The sequence below is a fragment of the Poecilia reticulata genome, chromosome 10 (genome assembly GCF_904066995.2).
Source record: "Poecilia reticulata chromosome 10, P_reticulata-male-v2, whole genome shotgun sequence".
Lineage (NCBI taxonomy): Eukaryota > Metazoa > Chordata > Actinopteri > Cyprinodontiformes > Poeciliidae > Poecilia > Poecilia reticulata.
The window spans coordinates 26,717,324-26,731,153 of record NC_088839.1 but is presented as its reverse complement, the minus strand read 5'-3'; the positions used below and the strand labels follow the sequence as shown (position 1 = coordinate 26,731,153).

The following is a 13,830-nucleotide window of genomic DNA, read 5'->3' as shown; positions in this document are numbered from 1 at the left end:
TTTTTTCCTGGTATGGCCCTAATACTCGGTCATAGTTTTTCTATATGTGCATTCATTTTTTGAAGTTATTGAAAAGCTCAGTATTGATCTTATTTGACAAAAACATGTTAAGTCTGAGAAGAGCTGACCAACTTTCACATGTTTACATTTCTGATTGTAGGACAAAAAAAAAGCTTTTTTTGGTGTGTAGATGGCATTTTATAAAAACATCCTGCCCCATTGTGCCATTTATCTGCTACTTACACAGGAAACAGAAAGTTATGGATTACCAATCAGAAGTTCCTCAAAAATTAAGATATTTATTAAAATGCCTGGAATACAAGTAGATGGAGGCACAACACTCGGATGATTAATTTTTGCACACTTTACTGCTACACTTTACTAAACTTTACTAACTCGAGTTACTGCCTTAAGACCAAGATTGAATGGAAAAACGGAAACAAAGGACCATAAAACGTCTCCACTTGAGTGCAAGGGGAGTTTTTTTGTATTTAAGATACAGTAGAAACAGTGAAGCGTGCTTCCACCTCTCTGACCACCGGTCTGTAAAATTAGTTAGTAGCAGCAGGTTATGCTAACAGCATTCCTACGTTTTACAAATGTGTCAAGTAATTGCAGCCCATCTTGTTAAAGTTAACGATACAGCGCCTTGTTAAACATGACAAACTGCTGCAGCTTCGAAGGGTTGCAGAACGAATTAAGAGAAGAAACAAAAACGGTGAAAATCAACAGTTTATTTTCTCTCTCCAGAGGAATTAGGTCGTGGTGACGAACATTTACATGAACTGTAACAATATCGGGAGGAGGATTTCAGAGTCTCCTTCGCACACAAAGGAGACGGTACTATTCCAGAGGCACTAATAAAATGAAATCCGGGAAATGTTTCGACTTAAATCAGGGGTGTCCAAACCTTTTGTCACATGGGCTAATCAACAATCAACTAAGCGGTATTTAAATTAAATAAATAAAACAGTCAGATTTGCTGCTGGAAAATGATGTGTCAATTATTCTAGATCCAAAACTTAAAAACGGTTCTGCAGATGCTCCTTAATAATAATTATGTAAATTTTCTAGGTATGAATAGGAAGAAAAAAAATGAATAAAATCAGGATTTAGGTCAATCTTTTTTTGAAAATGCTTGCTGTATTTAGTTAAGTTTATTAAATCAATTAGAAGCAGATTTTGGTGAAACTTTTGAGTAAATATTACTGGTTCTTGAAGAGAAAACATGGTTATTTTTTAGCAAATATTTTCTACTGTAAGAAGATTTTACTTGTTTGTGATTATTTTATCATTTATCAAATTTGTATCTTTCTTGAACTGAAGTCAGCGGCCACACGCAATCAGTCCAGGGGCTGCAAGCGGCCCCCGGGCCACACTTTGGACACCCCCGACTTAAATGAAAAGTAACACAATCACTCAGGATGATGACCGAAACAAAGTGAAGTGCTTCCAACACGGCACAGACGGATACAAAACTACAAAAATAATGCAAAATCGAAGGATTAAAAAATATCTATAGAATCGATCATTGGCAAAAACCCACCGAAAGACAATTTGTTTGAATATCAGGATTCTCCTCTGGGCTCAAGTGCAATAACCTGGCATCAGATACACTGTAACTATATATGGCTTACAAGGTAAACAGGTCCATATGAACTAGACATCTTTCATTAATCAAAACTATGGTACAGCAATATATTGGCAAAGAAAATCTAAAAGACTAAGTAAACTTTATGTAAACAATGGCATACCACTGTACAGCTTATCCTACCATGGTATTTACACGTCAACTTCTTGTACTAGCTAATTCCCAGGTACAAAGAGTTAATATAAAGACGAAAACAACATGGAGGGGGAGACGGACGCCGTCTCGTCTACCTGCTAAGAACTGGATCCAGCCGGTTCCAGTTACATCGATTTATACTTTAATATCTAACCGTACATAAGGCAAGGATCGTCACGGAAAGGTGGAGGCATCACATTCGTCTGCGAGGAAGGGGCCACTGGTTTACCAGGCTGAAGGTTCTTTGGGGTAAATGCACTTTTCAAACGTTTTACTCGTTTTAACACATGAGATAAAATAAAATCAGAGTGCAACATCATCAACAAACGGGGAGAAAATGTGCAAAATCTGCTCTAAAGCAAAGTGACAGTGTTGCAAATTGTTTTGTACAAAGTACAGGGAGATGTACGGGGTCGTCACGAGAGACGCCTGACCCTTATTCCAACACACTGTGTGTGTGTATATATATATATATATATATATATATACATACATACATACATACATACATATATATACATACAAGGCACTAAGGATAAGATTGAAGGGCCGTCCATCCGGTCTGATGACGTTCTCCTCAGTCCGGTCGGAATATAGGATATTTAGGAAGGAATTCTATAAGAATCACCTGCAGAGAGAAGGAAACGGTTTACAGGAAAACGGCAAAATATTTTATCTTTAAAGCAATGTGCAAGGAATGCAAAGTGGTATTTAGGCAGCCATGTTCAATAAATTAGAATATCATCACCTTCCTATAACAATGGCCAAAGTTATTTTCCACCAAAAGTGATTAAGAAAACAACACATTTAAAAAAAAAAAACCCAAAAAGACGGTAAGTATACAGAAATATTCCTACATTTTATAATTTTTTATAATTTTTTTATAATTTCTCACATTTTATTGTATTTTATTAGGATTTTATTTGCAATAGCTCAACACAAAGTAGTGAATAATTGTGGAGTAGAAGGAAAATAAAGTCTGGTTTAGATGTGTGTTTATTCCCATCCATCCATCCATTTTCTTGCACCCTTTTTCCCTCAGTGGGGTCGGGAGGGTTGCTGGTGCCCATCTCCAGCCAACGTTTCGGGCGAGAGGCGGGGTCACCCTGGACAGGTCGCCAGTCTGTCGCAGGGCAACACAGAGACACACAGGACACACAACCATGCACACACACACTCACACCTAGGGGCAATTTAGACAGACCAATTAACCTGACAGTCATGTTTTTGGACTGTGGGAGGAAACCGGAGTACCCGGAGAAAACCCACCATGCACAGGGAGAACATGCAAACTCCATGCAGAAAGACCCCAGGCCGGGAATCGAACCCAGAACCTTCTTGCTGCAAGGCAACAGCTCTACCAACTGCGCCACTGTGCAGCCCGTGTTTATTCCCTCCAGGTGTAAATAATTTATTGAACTAAAACTTAAGACATATTTGCACATTTAGAAAGTTAAAATATATCTCATTCTTCTTTGCGAATTAAATAAAAGATAAGTAGACAGATACTTAATTTCTTTGGCATTTCCGTCTCCCACACAGCAATAAACACTTAAAAACATCAATATTAAGTCCTCATTGAACTAATCTGTGCAGAAAATATAAACATTTTGTAATTAAGATTAAATAAAACACCCTTTGTAAAAAATGTTTGACACAAAACTTTTCAAAAAACTTGGTTCAAATTCTGTAATAAGAAATCTATTAAGCACCTTTTGCGATCCTATTTTTAATCAATTAATTCAAATGATTTTGATAAGTCACACAGAAAGTATTGAGTTTTTCACATGTTGACATAAGTATTTTTTTAGCTGCAGTGTTTACTAAAGGAACACTTTTACTACATTTAGGGCAAAAAAGTGAATTATTAGTTTATATCTTGAATAAAAAGGAAAAAAAATGAATCCAATTAATCATCAGATGACTAAAGTAAAAGTTGCCTCTATGTTGGATCGTTTTTATGCTGATGACACATAAACCTTATCAGCTAATGTCCGTCGGTGAACTCACATATTCCATCATGTTGCTGCTTTCACATTTTCTCTTGCTGAGCTTCCAGTGCAGCCCTAGCTGGAGGGAGAACAGAGGAGTGAACATCTCCGCCGCTCTTCAGCAGAAACAAAGACACTCAAACACCCCCGACCGAATCACACACACCCACACACACACACACACACAGAAAGGAAGGAGAATCTGTCTGAGATCTCCTCTTTAGCGTCGGGGGAATTCAGGAGCAGGACTGTCTGGTCTCGCGGAGGTCAAGCCGTGGCCAGACACCCCGAAGAGCTTCCTTTATTTCACCGCACGGCTACTAGCTGTAATTTGTTGCTGTGAGACAAAACAAAATTAACACGGCCTTTTACTGCCGACCTCGCGGCCCTCTCAGACCTCTGTGGCAGACCGCAGTTTGCAGAACAGATTAATGATCATTATCCGTCACGATGATGCTCCGCTCGCAGACAAATCATGCACACAACAGGCAAATGTACAGGTTAACATCTGTCTCACCTTGTGGTATAATCGGTTATTTTCCCACTCTAGCAGCTTCTGGATTGACCGTCTTGTCTTTGGAATAAGAAGAAACAAAAATGAAGAGATGCACGTTAGACGACATGAATCACAGGTCAATCAAACGCTCCAACAGGTAGGAGGAAACTGCCCCCATTTTCAGGATTTATGGACTGAACTCCCCAATTTACCAGCCAGTAATTTCCACTTTGCTGTCAGTAACACAACCTTTGCATGACGCCACCTTGTGCCGGGAGAGCGAGAATCGCTACAACATGAGCATGAGCCGTTATTACCATCAGGATTTGAAAATCAAACCCTGAGAGAAAACACACGTGATTAGGCCTGCCACAATAAGTAATAAATCGCATGATAAATTAGAACAAACTCAATCATTTCTATTTGTATGATTTATCGTTTTTCTGTTTCTACCAAAAACTGAACAGCAAAGGTCTTCAGTTTAAAGCTTTTGGTTTTTTTTGTTTTAAAGGACAGTTTTGTTTACAGATACTTCTTCATTTTATTTATTTACTTAGGATAATTAAAATGTCTTCCAGTTCCTGTGTTAAATGTTCATTAGAGTTTAAAGTTTATTGATCTTTGAGGATGTGTTTGTGCATTTCATGTTGTTACCATTATATCACTTGAAAATGGTCTCAGACAATATTACTATTTATCACAGTAACTTCTGGGACAATTTATTGTAACAGGTGATAAAAATCTTGGGATTAAGAGGTTTTCTAAAGTAACTTGACCAAAGTGTAAACTTATAACCATATAATTTCGATCCAGTTTCTCTCCTTGTTGTTTTGGTTGAACAAACATTTGCGTTAACGAGTAAATGAGTCGGTTCTCCATCTCTGATGTTCACCGGACTCATCAGCTGCTCTTCATTTGGGATTCTCACCGCGCTTTCTGATTCAACGGGCCACGTTTTCACACACGCTGTGATATCGGGCCAAGACAGTCCAACATGTTGAATTTCCCTGATTTTAGATCGGAGCGTTCCCGACGGTCCGACTGGAGCCGATCAGCCTTAACCAGAGTTGGGAAGTAGCATTACATTTACTTGAGTAAGTTTTTTGAAAAAGGAGTATTTTTACTACATTGTACTTTTTTACTTGAGTACTTTTGAGTAATTTTACTGGATTTTCTACCCACTGAATGAAAAACAAACATGTTTTAACAAAAGATTCACCAGACACACACCTGCAGTTTTTGTAGGAGTTTTTTACTGAAAGAAACTGATTTGGAAAAAAAATCTTCTGCCTGATTTTGTTATTTTTTTGTAACTTATATGAATTATTATCATTTTGGTTCTTAAAATACCAAATACTCCACTTAACTTTATATTTTGGTCCGTTTAGAATTTAATATTTCTAAATATTAAATGATTGATTACTTGATCAGTTACTCAGTATTTGATTAGACTCTTCACCAAATACTTTTTACTTCTACTTGAGTAAAACATGTTAAAGTATTGCTTCTCTTACTTGAGTACAATTTTTGGATACTAAATTTAAGATTATCAGTTAAGATTATTGTAAATTTGACCTAAGATTGTCGGAATGAGAACATCTGGATAAAATTCCTGCCGTATGGTGCATCAGAGCTGATGTCAGGCTGTCGGAGTCGGACTTACTCTCTTGTTGAGGCAGATGACGGGCCACAGACTGCAGCCCACCGTGCAGCAGCAGCACAAACAGCCGCAGAGAAGCCACTTCACGTTCACTGGCAGGTTCTTCTTTAAGCAGGCGTTCACTCTGCCGACACTGGTTTTGAATTCCTCTGGTGCTACCTGAAAATAAACAATTATTCAAGTATCGACTAATCTATTGATCATTCTGACGATTAATCAGATAAAGAGAAAAAGACATGTCTTCCAGATTTGTCGTGCAAGTTTTTTTAAAACGTTAAAAGACGCAGAGAATGAATTTTTTTTTCATTGTTTTATATGCAGAATTTGAAGGATGTGAAACTAAACTATGGCACTTGGAAAAAAAGTTTTGTCACAATACGCAATAAATCAAAAAACATTCTGTGTTAATCAATGTTACGTAAAGTTAATGCTTCATGTACATCTTTTGGGAAGAAAGAAAATAAAAACTGCCATCAGTTCTGGATACTTGTTGCATCTGATAAACAATAAATAGACATATTTAACTCACATGTTTATTTTACTTCTATAGTGGCTATATGAACTTAAAATGGTGCTTTGCTACATTGTTTTGTCAAAAACAGTAAAATAATTTTGGGATTCTTCCTGCGCTCTGAACGCCACGGCGTTATAGCTGAGTGGAGCTGTTTTCAGAAATTACTTAGACTTATTTGTTTTTATTTCTTACTTTTGTAAAGAAACGAGGTGTTAACCCTGTAAGGAAACATCTGAAACAAATGACGTCAAAAAAGTACAGAAGCCTGTGCGTTCAAAGTAAATTAAAATAATGTAAATTAGCGTACGCTACAAATTAGTTGACAATTATTACAATAATTCATTAAGATTAACCGCTACAGCACTAGAGGAGATGTGCAGCTAAAGAACAGCTGAAAGGGAGAGGGACAGTGCAAGTGTCTCTCAGTGTTGTTGACCTAAAAGGTGCTTAATTGTGCTGAGGAAGGATCAAAGAGCTGGAGTAAACCAAAAGGCTAGATGTTTGCAGATGTTGTCCAGAGATGGGATCTCTTTATTCTACACCCAGACTTGCTAACTGAGCTCCAGACTGTTCAAGGCAAAGCAGGGAGTCAAAGGAGAGATAAGCTGAGAGCCTGTGGCAGCACTGGCCAAACAACTTGAATGGATGCTCATTCCTCGCCGAGTCTGTACGCCATAAAACAGGGGTCGTAATCTTTTATGACAGGATGCAAAGGTCTCTTTGCAAACAGCTAAAGAACTCAGAATAAAGCCCAGCAGGGTCTGATCTGCACCCTTCAATCATCATAATTGTGACCTCATCCATCACATGTCACCCTGGGTCACAATACTGAAGGTGCTTTTTATTGCCCTACACTTCCCTCGGCCTGCTCTTCCCCCCGCAGCCTTTTTGTGTTTCAGCGTCCGACCCAGGAAGCTCCCCTGTCTGCGGCAGAATCCTCATTTCATTATTTTATCACCTGGAGTTCGACCCTCCGAAAAAAGAAAAAAAAAGAAACAGATGATCCCCCTGCCAGCCGAGCACCAATGGACGGCTTACTCATTGACAGAGCTGGACTGCAGCACATTCAGGCTCTTTTCTGCCACGCTGCCTATAATGCATCTGCATCAGATCAAACCAACCCAGGAAACTTTGAATGGGCCGGTCTGGGGAAGTCAGGGCCGTTAAAGGCCCAGCAGAACAAAAGATCCACCGCAGCTTTAATTGCTTAATTCATCCCGGTTGGGTTTGAACAGAAATTAACATGAAAGAGTGTAGTGTAGGAAAACTTTAAAAAATAATAAGGACAAACCGTACCTTTCCTGTGAGAACAGAGGGAAATTCTGTGTCGAATCTGTTGCTTAATCCAAACCTGGAAAAAAAGAAGAGGAAAAAATATTTGACATGAGAGCTGAAACACAGGGAAGTTGGTGCAGTTAATTTAATAATTTCTACAGCTTAATAATGTTAAAAACAGAAAATATGAACAAAAACATAATTTTCCTCATTAGATTAATGAGCTTGTTATTGTACTTTTCAATCATTTACTAAAATTGCAGAAAATATTCAGTCATGTAGCTAAAGATGAACCAATGCTGTCATACTGCTCTGCCAACAATGATAAATTATCCCAGAAGTTATTGCTCTAAACAATATTGTGATTTTGAAGCCATTTTCAAGTAATGTTATGATAATGGCATAATAACACAAGAACATAGTCTGAAAGATCAATAAACTTTAAATTCTGATGAATATTTAACACTGGAACAGGAAGATATTTTAAATATCCAAAATGATCAACAAAACAATAATTACAATGAATTATGAAGTCTCTGTAAACAAAATTGTCCTTCAAAAAAGGACTAGTTGAGACCAATGCACCAACTGAATACTTTTGTAATCCAGATTTTGTTAGAAAAAGAAAAATTAACAATCATGCAAATTATTGAGCTTTAATTTACTGAGCCATTAATTGATTTATTGCTTATTGACAAGCTTATAAGACACACACCTTCCAAGAACTTCTTTACTATCATCAGTCCGCAAAATATTTTCCCCAAAGTCTTGAGGATCATGACAATATTTTTGACAAATGTAAGCTGTAGTTTTGTGTTTGGTTTGTTAGAAAGGTTGTTGTCCTGGAACCATGGAGGCCATTTTTGCTCCATCTTTTGCTCCTTGTTGTATGAGGGTAGGTTTGGTTTGTCACCACTAATAGGAAGGTTTACCATGGTTTAATCTTATCTCTCTTTGTGTATAATGTCTCTCCCTGTGGTTTGTTGGCCTCCCAAGAAATTAGAAATGGCTTGGTAGCCCTTTCCAGGCAGACAGATGCCAATGAATTGATGCTTCATCTGTTCTTGGTATTTTTTTCAGCCAACGTCAAGCTATCAGACAGTTTATGTTTGAGTAAATTCTTGGTTTGGAAATAATCAAGCCTGAGTTTGGCTAATGAAATTTAGATTAGCGTTAAAAAATATGGCTAATAACATAATTTAATCAGGTTTGTTAGTGTGTCACCAGGCTGATTTGAGTAGCTCTTTCCCCTTAATTTAAATAATTTTAAAGTTTTAATGTTCTCTGTCTCACATTAAAAAACTGGTTGTATGATTTGACATATTTAAGTGTGACGAAAAAGGAAAAGCAGAATACATATTAAATACTTTTGCCTCAGCAAGACTTTTCTGCACAATTATATTCTTACTCTCATTTTTGCACAATAAAGACTAGATGTGTCTACAAATCTAACCACACTGTGGTTTGTTTTTGAAATGTTTTGTACCCCAAACAGAACAAACACCCCCTGACAAGTTCAATAAAGTGACAGGGATTGAGTATATGAGATGGATGATATAAAAAGATGAAGAGGCAGCCGGTAGTGATGACAAGATGCTGAAGTGAGATGCTTTTTAGCCTTGTTATCACTTAGTTAGAGTTTTTAAAGTGCAACAGACTCCATCAGTTGTCCAGCGGGGTGTCTACTCATAGCTTTTATATTTAAACTTGGTAAAATGTAGGAAAAACTGACAGATTAAGACACTAAACTCAACTGATAATGTTAGTTCAAAACATTAGATTGACGGCTGCTGCTCGGTGATAAGACTTCTAGCTAACGGTTAATCTCGTGTAAACATAACTAACTGGAATACCAACTGCCGGTCCAGGTAACGGTTGCCATGGTGACAAATAGCCGTTACTTCACTGTGCGCTAACTCCTCGACTTGACAGATGTTCAACTGTTTCTGTTGTGTTTTGACGTTAGCTAGTAGTAGCAGCAGGCTAGCTTCAGCTATGCAGGCTGTGTGGAAATAACAAAGCGACCCCGTCACACAAACAAGAGAAACAAGAGGGGGTGGGGGGGAAGCACAGCGCGGCTTACACGGTGATGTGCCCGGCCCCTCGCATGATCACGGGCTCCGGACAGTATCTTTGTAAGTGCTCCTCGCTCACTACGTGCTCATCGTCTTCGTCTTCTAACTCATAAATGGTATCAAAGTCCGCCATGTTGGGTTGTAAGACGCTCATCATCGCCCCGCTGCGTCCAGATTTACAAGAGCTGGAACCTGGTATGGCAAGACAGTTTGTCATGCAATAGGCAGACTTGGCTCTTTCAAAGAAAAAGAAGATTTTAGAAATATCCTTTAATGTCCTACTGTGTGGGAAGTTGACATCAGGAAGATCATTTTAAATGAAAAAAAAAAAACAAAGCAAAACAATAATAGCAGAGTTAGACAGACTTATTGAGTTTGTTAAAGTCCTACCGCTCCTAGCAGAGAAAGGATCTGTGATAATGCTCCTTTGTGCACCTAGGACGCATCAGTCAGTCACTGGAGAAACTCACCAGTTCAACAATAGCTTCATATATAGAGTGGAAGACATTGTCAAACTGTAATGTTATTTTAGCCTTTCATCAGTCTCCCACCAACTGCAACATGTCCAGGCAGCATATTAGCGTAGCGCTAGCCTTTCTGATGATGATGCAAGCTGGACTCAATACACTAATACTGAGTTTTTTATGATTACATGCTTACCGTGAGAAACCACTGCTCATAAAATCTACCAGCTGATTATCACAAACAAATTTATGAAACTTAAAGTAATAATATCATCTGATAATGCAAAGTTTACTATGACCTTTTTAGTGAATAGCCCCCATATAATTCCCAATATTCAATAACACTCATTATGTACTCCCAATCAATTTTTTCAACCAAAGATAGAAGTTGTGGGAATGTGCAAAAATAAAAGAGAAGTGCAAAACACCAAAACGGGATGTGGGTGCGAAGAGGAATGAATAGGGAATATATTATATATCTTATAATTGATATATTATTAACTAATCAGAAGGTAAAGCTCATTAACAAAGAAAACCCAATTCAGAACAAAAAGCATGAAAAAGGATTTCTTTACATCTGCACTTGATGCAAGTCCAGGGTATTTGCTCCGTATGGAGAAGATGACTTCGTCCTGCCATCCAACCACAAATGTTTTCATTGGATATTAAATCAGTATTACATTCAGGATGTCATTGTGACATATCTGGGGGAATCTACTTTAAAAAAAAATTTGTGCTACAAAAAAGCAACATTATTTATAAAATGCTCTTAGTAATATCATGAAATAAAGATCATATAGTAGAATTATTTAAAATTTCCTTATTTTAAATGTTAGATGTGTTTCCATGTACTCATTTTCCAAATACAAACTGCCTGTTCAAACATCTTAAATATTTATTCAGGGATTATACTGTGAAATTTGAAGCAGCTGGAATTTGTGGGGTCATATTTATGAAAGAAATCTTGAAGTATGTATTAATTCGTGTTTTCTGAAAATAATTACTAGTAAAAGCTACATTCTAAAATTTATTCGGCACTTCAAATATCGCCAGTGCTGCTCTAGGAAAAGAGGATGTGTTTGTGATTTAAAACCTGTTGTATATTATTTCTAAAAGTGAAATTATTTGCCACTGGAAAAATTACACTAAAGGTGCAATGCCCTCAAATGTAAATATGAACTCTGGTAAAAGATCTATCCAAAAAAGAAGGTGCCATTTGTCCTGGCGAGAGTTTAGATTTGTTTCACCTCCATTACCGTTCCCCTCTCTCTGTGAATGTTGAAAAGATAAACTTTGGTCCTGGTTTAAGGCGTTTTAAACGTTATCATTTTTGCTCTAATTCGATGGATACAGACACAATTATCTGTTTACTTGTAAGCATCTGTTGATTTATGAAGATCAAATTACATCAGCCTCACTTCAATATGCTCTCTTGTCTTTCCCACATTGAGGAATGACTAAAACAAATTGTCTTGGTTTGTAACGTTGTGTCAATGTCATATTTGTACTCCTAACGACCACAAGCAGAAATACAAGAATCCAATATGGCTGCCATGCATCTAAAATGGGGAAAGTTACAGGGACAAACTATTTTCTTGTACACCTGCTGGGTTGTATCTAACTAAAACAGCAAAAGCACACCCTGTGCCGTGTTTCAGTGCATAGATTGAAAATAAATGCAATCTTAGTTGCACATCAAGATTTTCAGCTTGCTACAAGAATGCATTGAGCTCTGGTGTGACAACATTCCTTCATCCCAGATCCAAAAAAACTGTCTGGTATCTGCAGCCGCTTATAAAGGATTTTAAGAGCTCTATACAATTCAAATAAGCCTTGCCACTTCACAGAAAGTAGTCTATAAGGTGAGGACATTCAAAACAGCTGCCAACATTTGGCCATCCCGTTATCCTCAGAGCAAACCACAAGATGCTAAAAGAGGTATCCAAAAACCCTAAAATGTTATTAAAATGTGATTGTCGAAGTAGATCTACAATCAGAAGCAGATTGCTCAAGTTGACTTATCAAATTAAAACATGAGAACCAGGCTGAGGTTCGCCAGAGAGAACAGAAACAAAAACCAGGATGTCTGGAACGTCTTTCTTTGGAAAGATTAGTCTAAAATTGTTCAATATAAACCAAACATCCAAGGTAAAGAGCCTCATACTGTGAAACATGGAGGTGGAAGAGTCAAGGTTTGGGAATGCTTTTGCTGGCAAGCTCCGCATTATTATGGTGTATTAGAGGCTTCTCAGGGAAAATATGAGATTAAAGCTGCATCTAGTCCCTAGAACATCACAATGACTCAAAACATGCAGAGATAGCCACAGATTTTAGGGTTAGGGTGTCCTAACCTTTTCCTTCAGTTAGAGTAAAAAGTCTTTCGTTTTTTCATAACTGGTGGGAAGGTTATTTTAATAATATTTTAGCTTCAGAGGTCTTTCAAACATGAACTTTCAAAAAGAAAAAACAAACAAAAAAAGCGATTGGAGTTGATTGGATTATATGGTAAAATGGCCTACCATAAACTCTTGCAACCAGAGCTGAAAAGTTTTATCGCCTCACCGCGCTCGGATTTACAAGAGCTGAAAGTGCTTCGCCGTCCATCGTGACAGAAAAACAGTGGAACAATCTTTCAGAGAGTTGACACACGGAAGTCCTCCACTCAGACGTAATAAATTAACCAATTAAAATCCCACAAGGGCAAAGGCTATAGATCAACTTATTTCTAAAGTAACAAGCCGCAGTTGACATGTCAAATTGGAAAAAGTGGAGCAACACCTCGAATAAAACCGGATCTTACTTCCAACAGTGAAATTACACATTTAACATAGACAGAAACACTTCTAGACTTTATAATATTAAAAAATTGAATTGCAGTCTCTATTGAACCTCAAATATGCTAATTTCTTTACACCGCATTTGATTAAAAATCACTGATCAGCGAAAGGTGCCTCGCCATGTAATGTTTGAATTTATTGGAGCGGATTTGTTTCTCACACTTGTTTTAGCAAATAGAAAATAAGAGTTCAAACATATTTTAGGTTGGGTCTAACTCTGTTAATGTATTATTTAAAAAAAAGGAAATAAAAGGTGATAAATCTTGTACAAAAACACTTTATTTACATTTATAAAGTTGCCATTAGACGACAATATACCCGCATCATTAAAAGCTGCTCTTGTGCTAAAAAACAAGTGAAAAATGATTTGTCAAGTAAACGCATCGGTTCAAACTTTACCGGAATGACTCTTTTCTTCTTACATTTTTATCAAGCACATACACTTCCTCACAAACAAAGCACCATATTTATATCTTATAAACTCACAAACAACTTAAAAGATTTTTTTGACTTTTTTTTTTTTTTTGGAGTTGAAAAAAATTTCCCATTTCATTAGAACTATTCTATTAAAAGTAATATTTCAAGAGCCTCCAGCATGTCGTTGTAATACAAAACAAACAAACAAACAAACAAACAAACATACATACAAAAAAATAGCAAAGCGGGTTGGGAGTTCGGATCCTTCTGCTGCCCATCAAGTGTCCCGCATGTCAGCGTGTTGGAGTGCTCGGT

General features: G+C 37.3%; 1 protein-coding gene across 1 annotated transcript; it reads right to left on the bottom strand.

The window, feature by feature from the left end:
* Positions 1-719: 719 nt before the first annotated feature.
* On the bottom strand, positions 720-9,986 carry chic1 (cysteine-rich hydrophobic domain 1). Its single transcript, XM_008420786.3, has 6 exons — positions 9,806-9,986; positions 7,744-7,798; positions 5,937-6,092; positions 4,295-4,351; positions 3,797-3,856; positions 720-2,414 (listed from the first exon to the last, which is right to left on the bottom strand). Exons 1-6 carry the CDS (start codon positions 9,952-9,954, stop codon positions 2,364-2,366), a joined length of 528 nt encoding a protein of 175 aa, XP_008419008.2. The 5' UTR covers positions 9,955-9,986; the 3' UTR covers positions 720-2,363.
* Positions 9,987-13,830: the final 3,844 nt, after the last annotated feature.

Coding starts and splice junctions, on each gene's coding strand:
- chic1 (XM_008420786.3), bottom strand. CDS start 9,954: ATGATGAGCGTCTTACAACCCAACATGGCGGACTTTGATACCATTTAT. Junction 7,799..9,805: donor GGGGCCGGGCACATCACCGT/GTAAGCCGCGCT, acceptor CTTTTTTTCCAG/GTTTGGATTAAGCAACAGAT. Junction 3,857..4,294: donor ATAACCGATTATACCACAAG/GTGAGACAGATG, acceptor TTCTCCCTCCAG/CTAGGGCTGCACTGGAAGCT.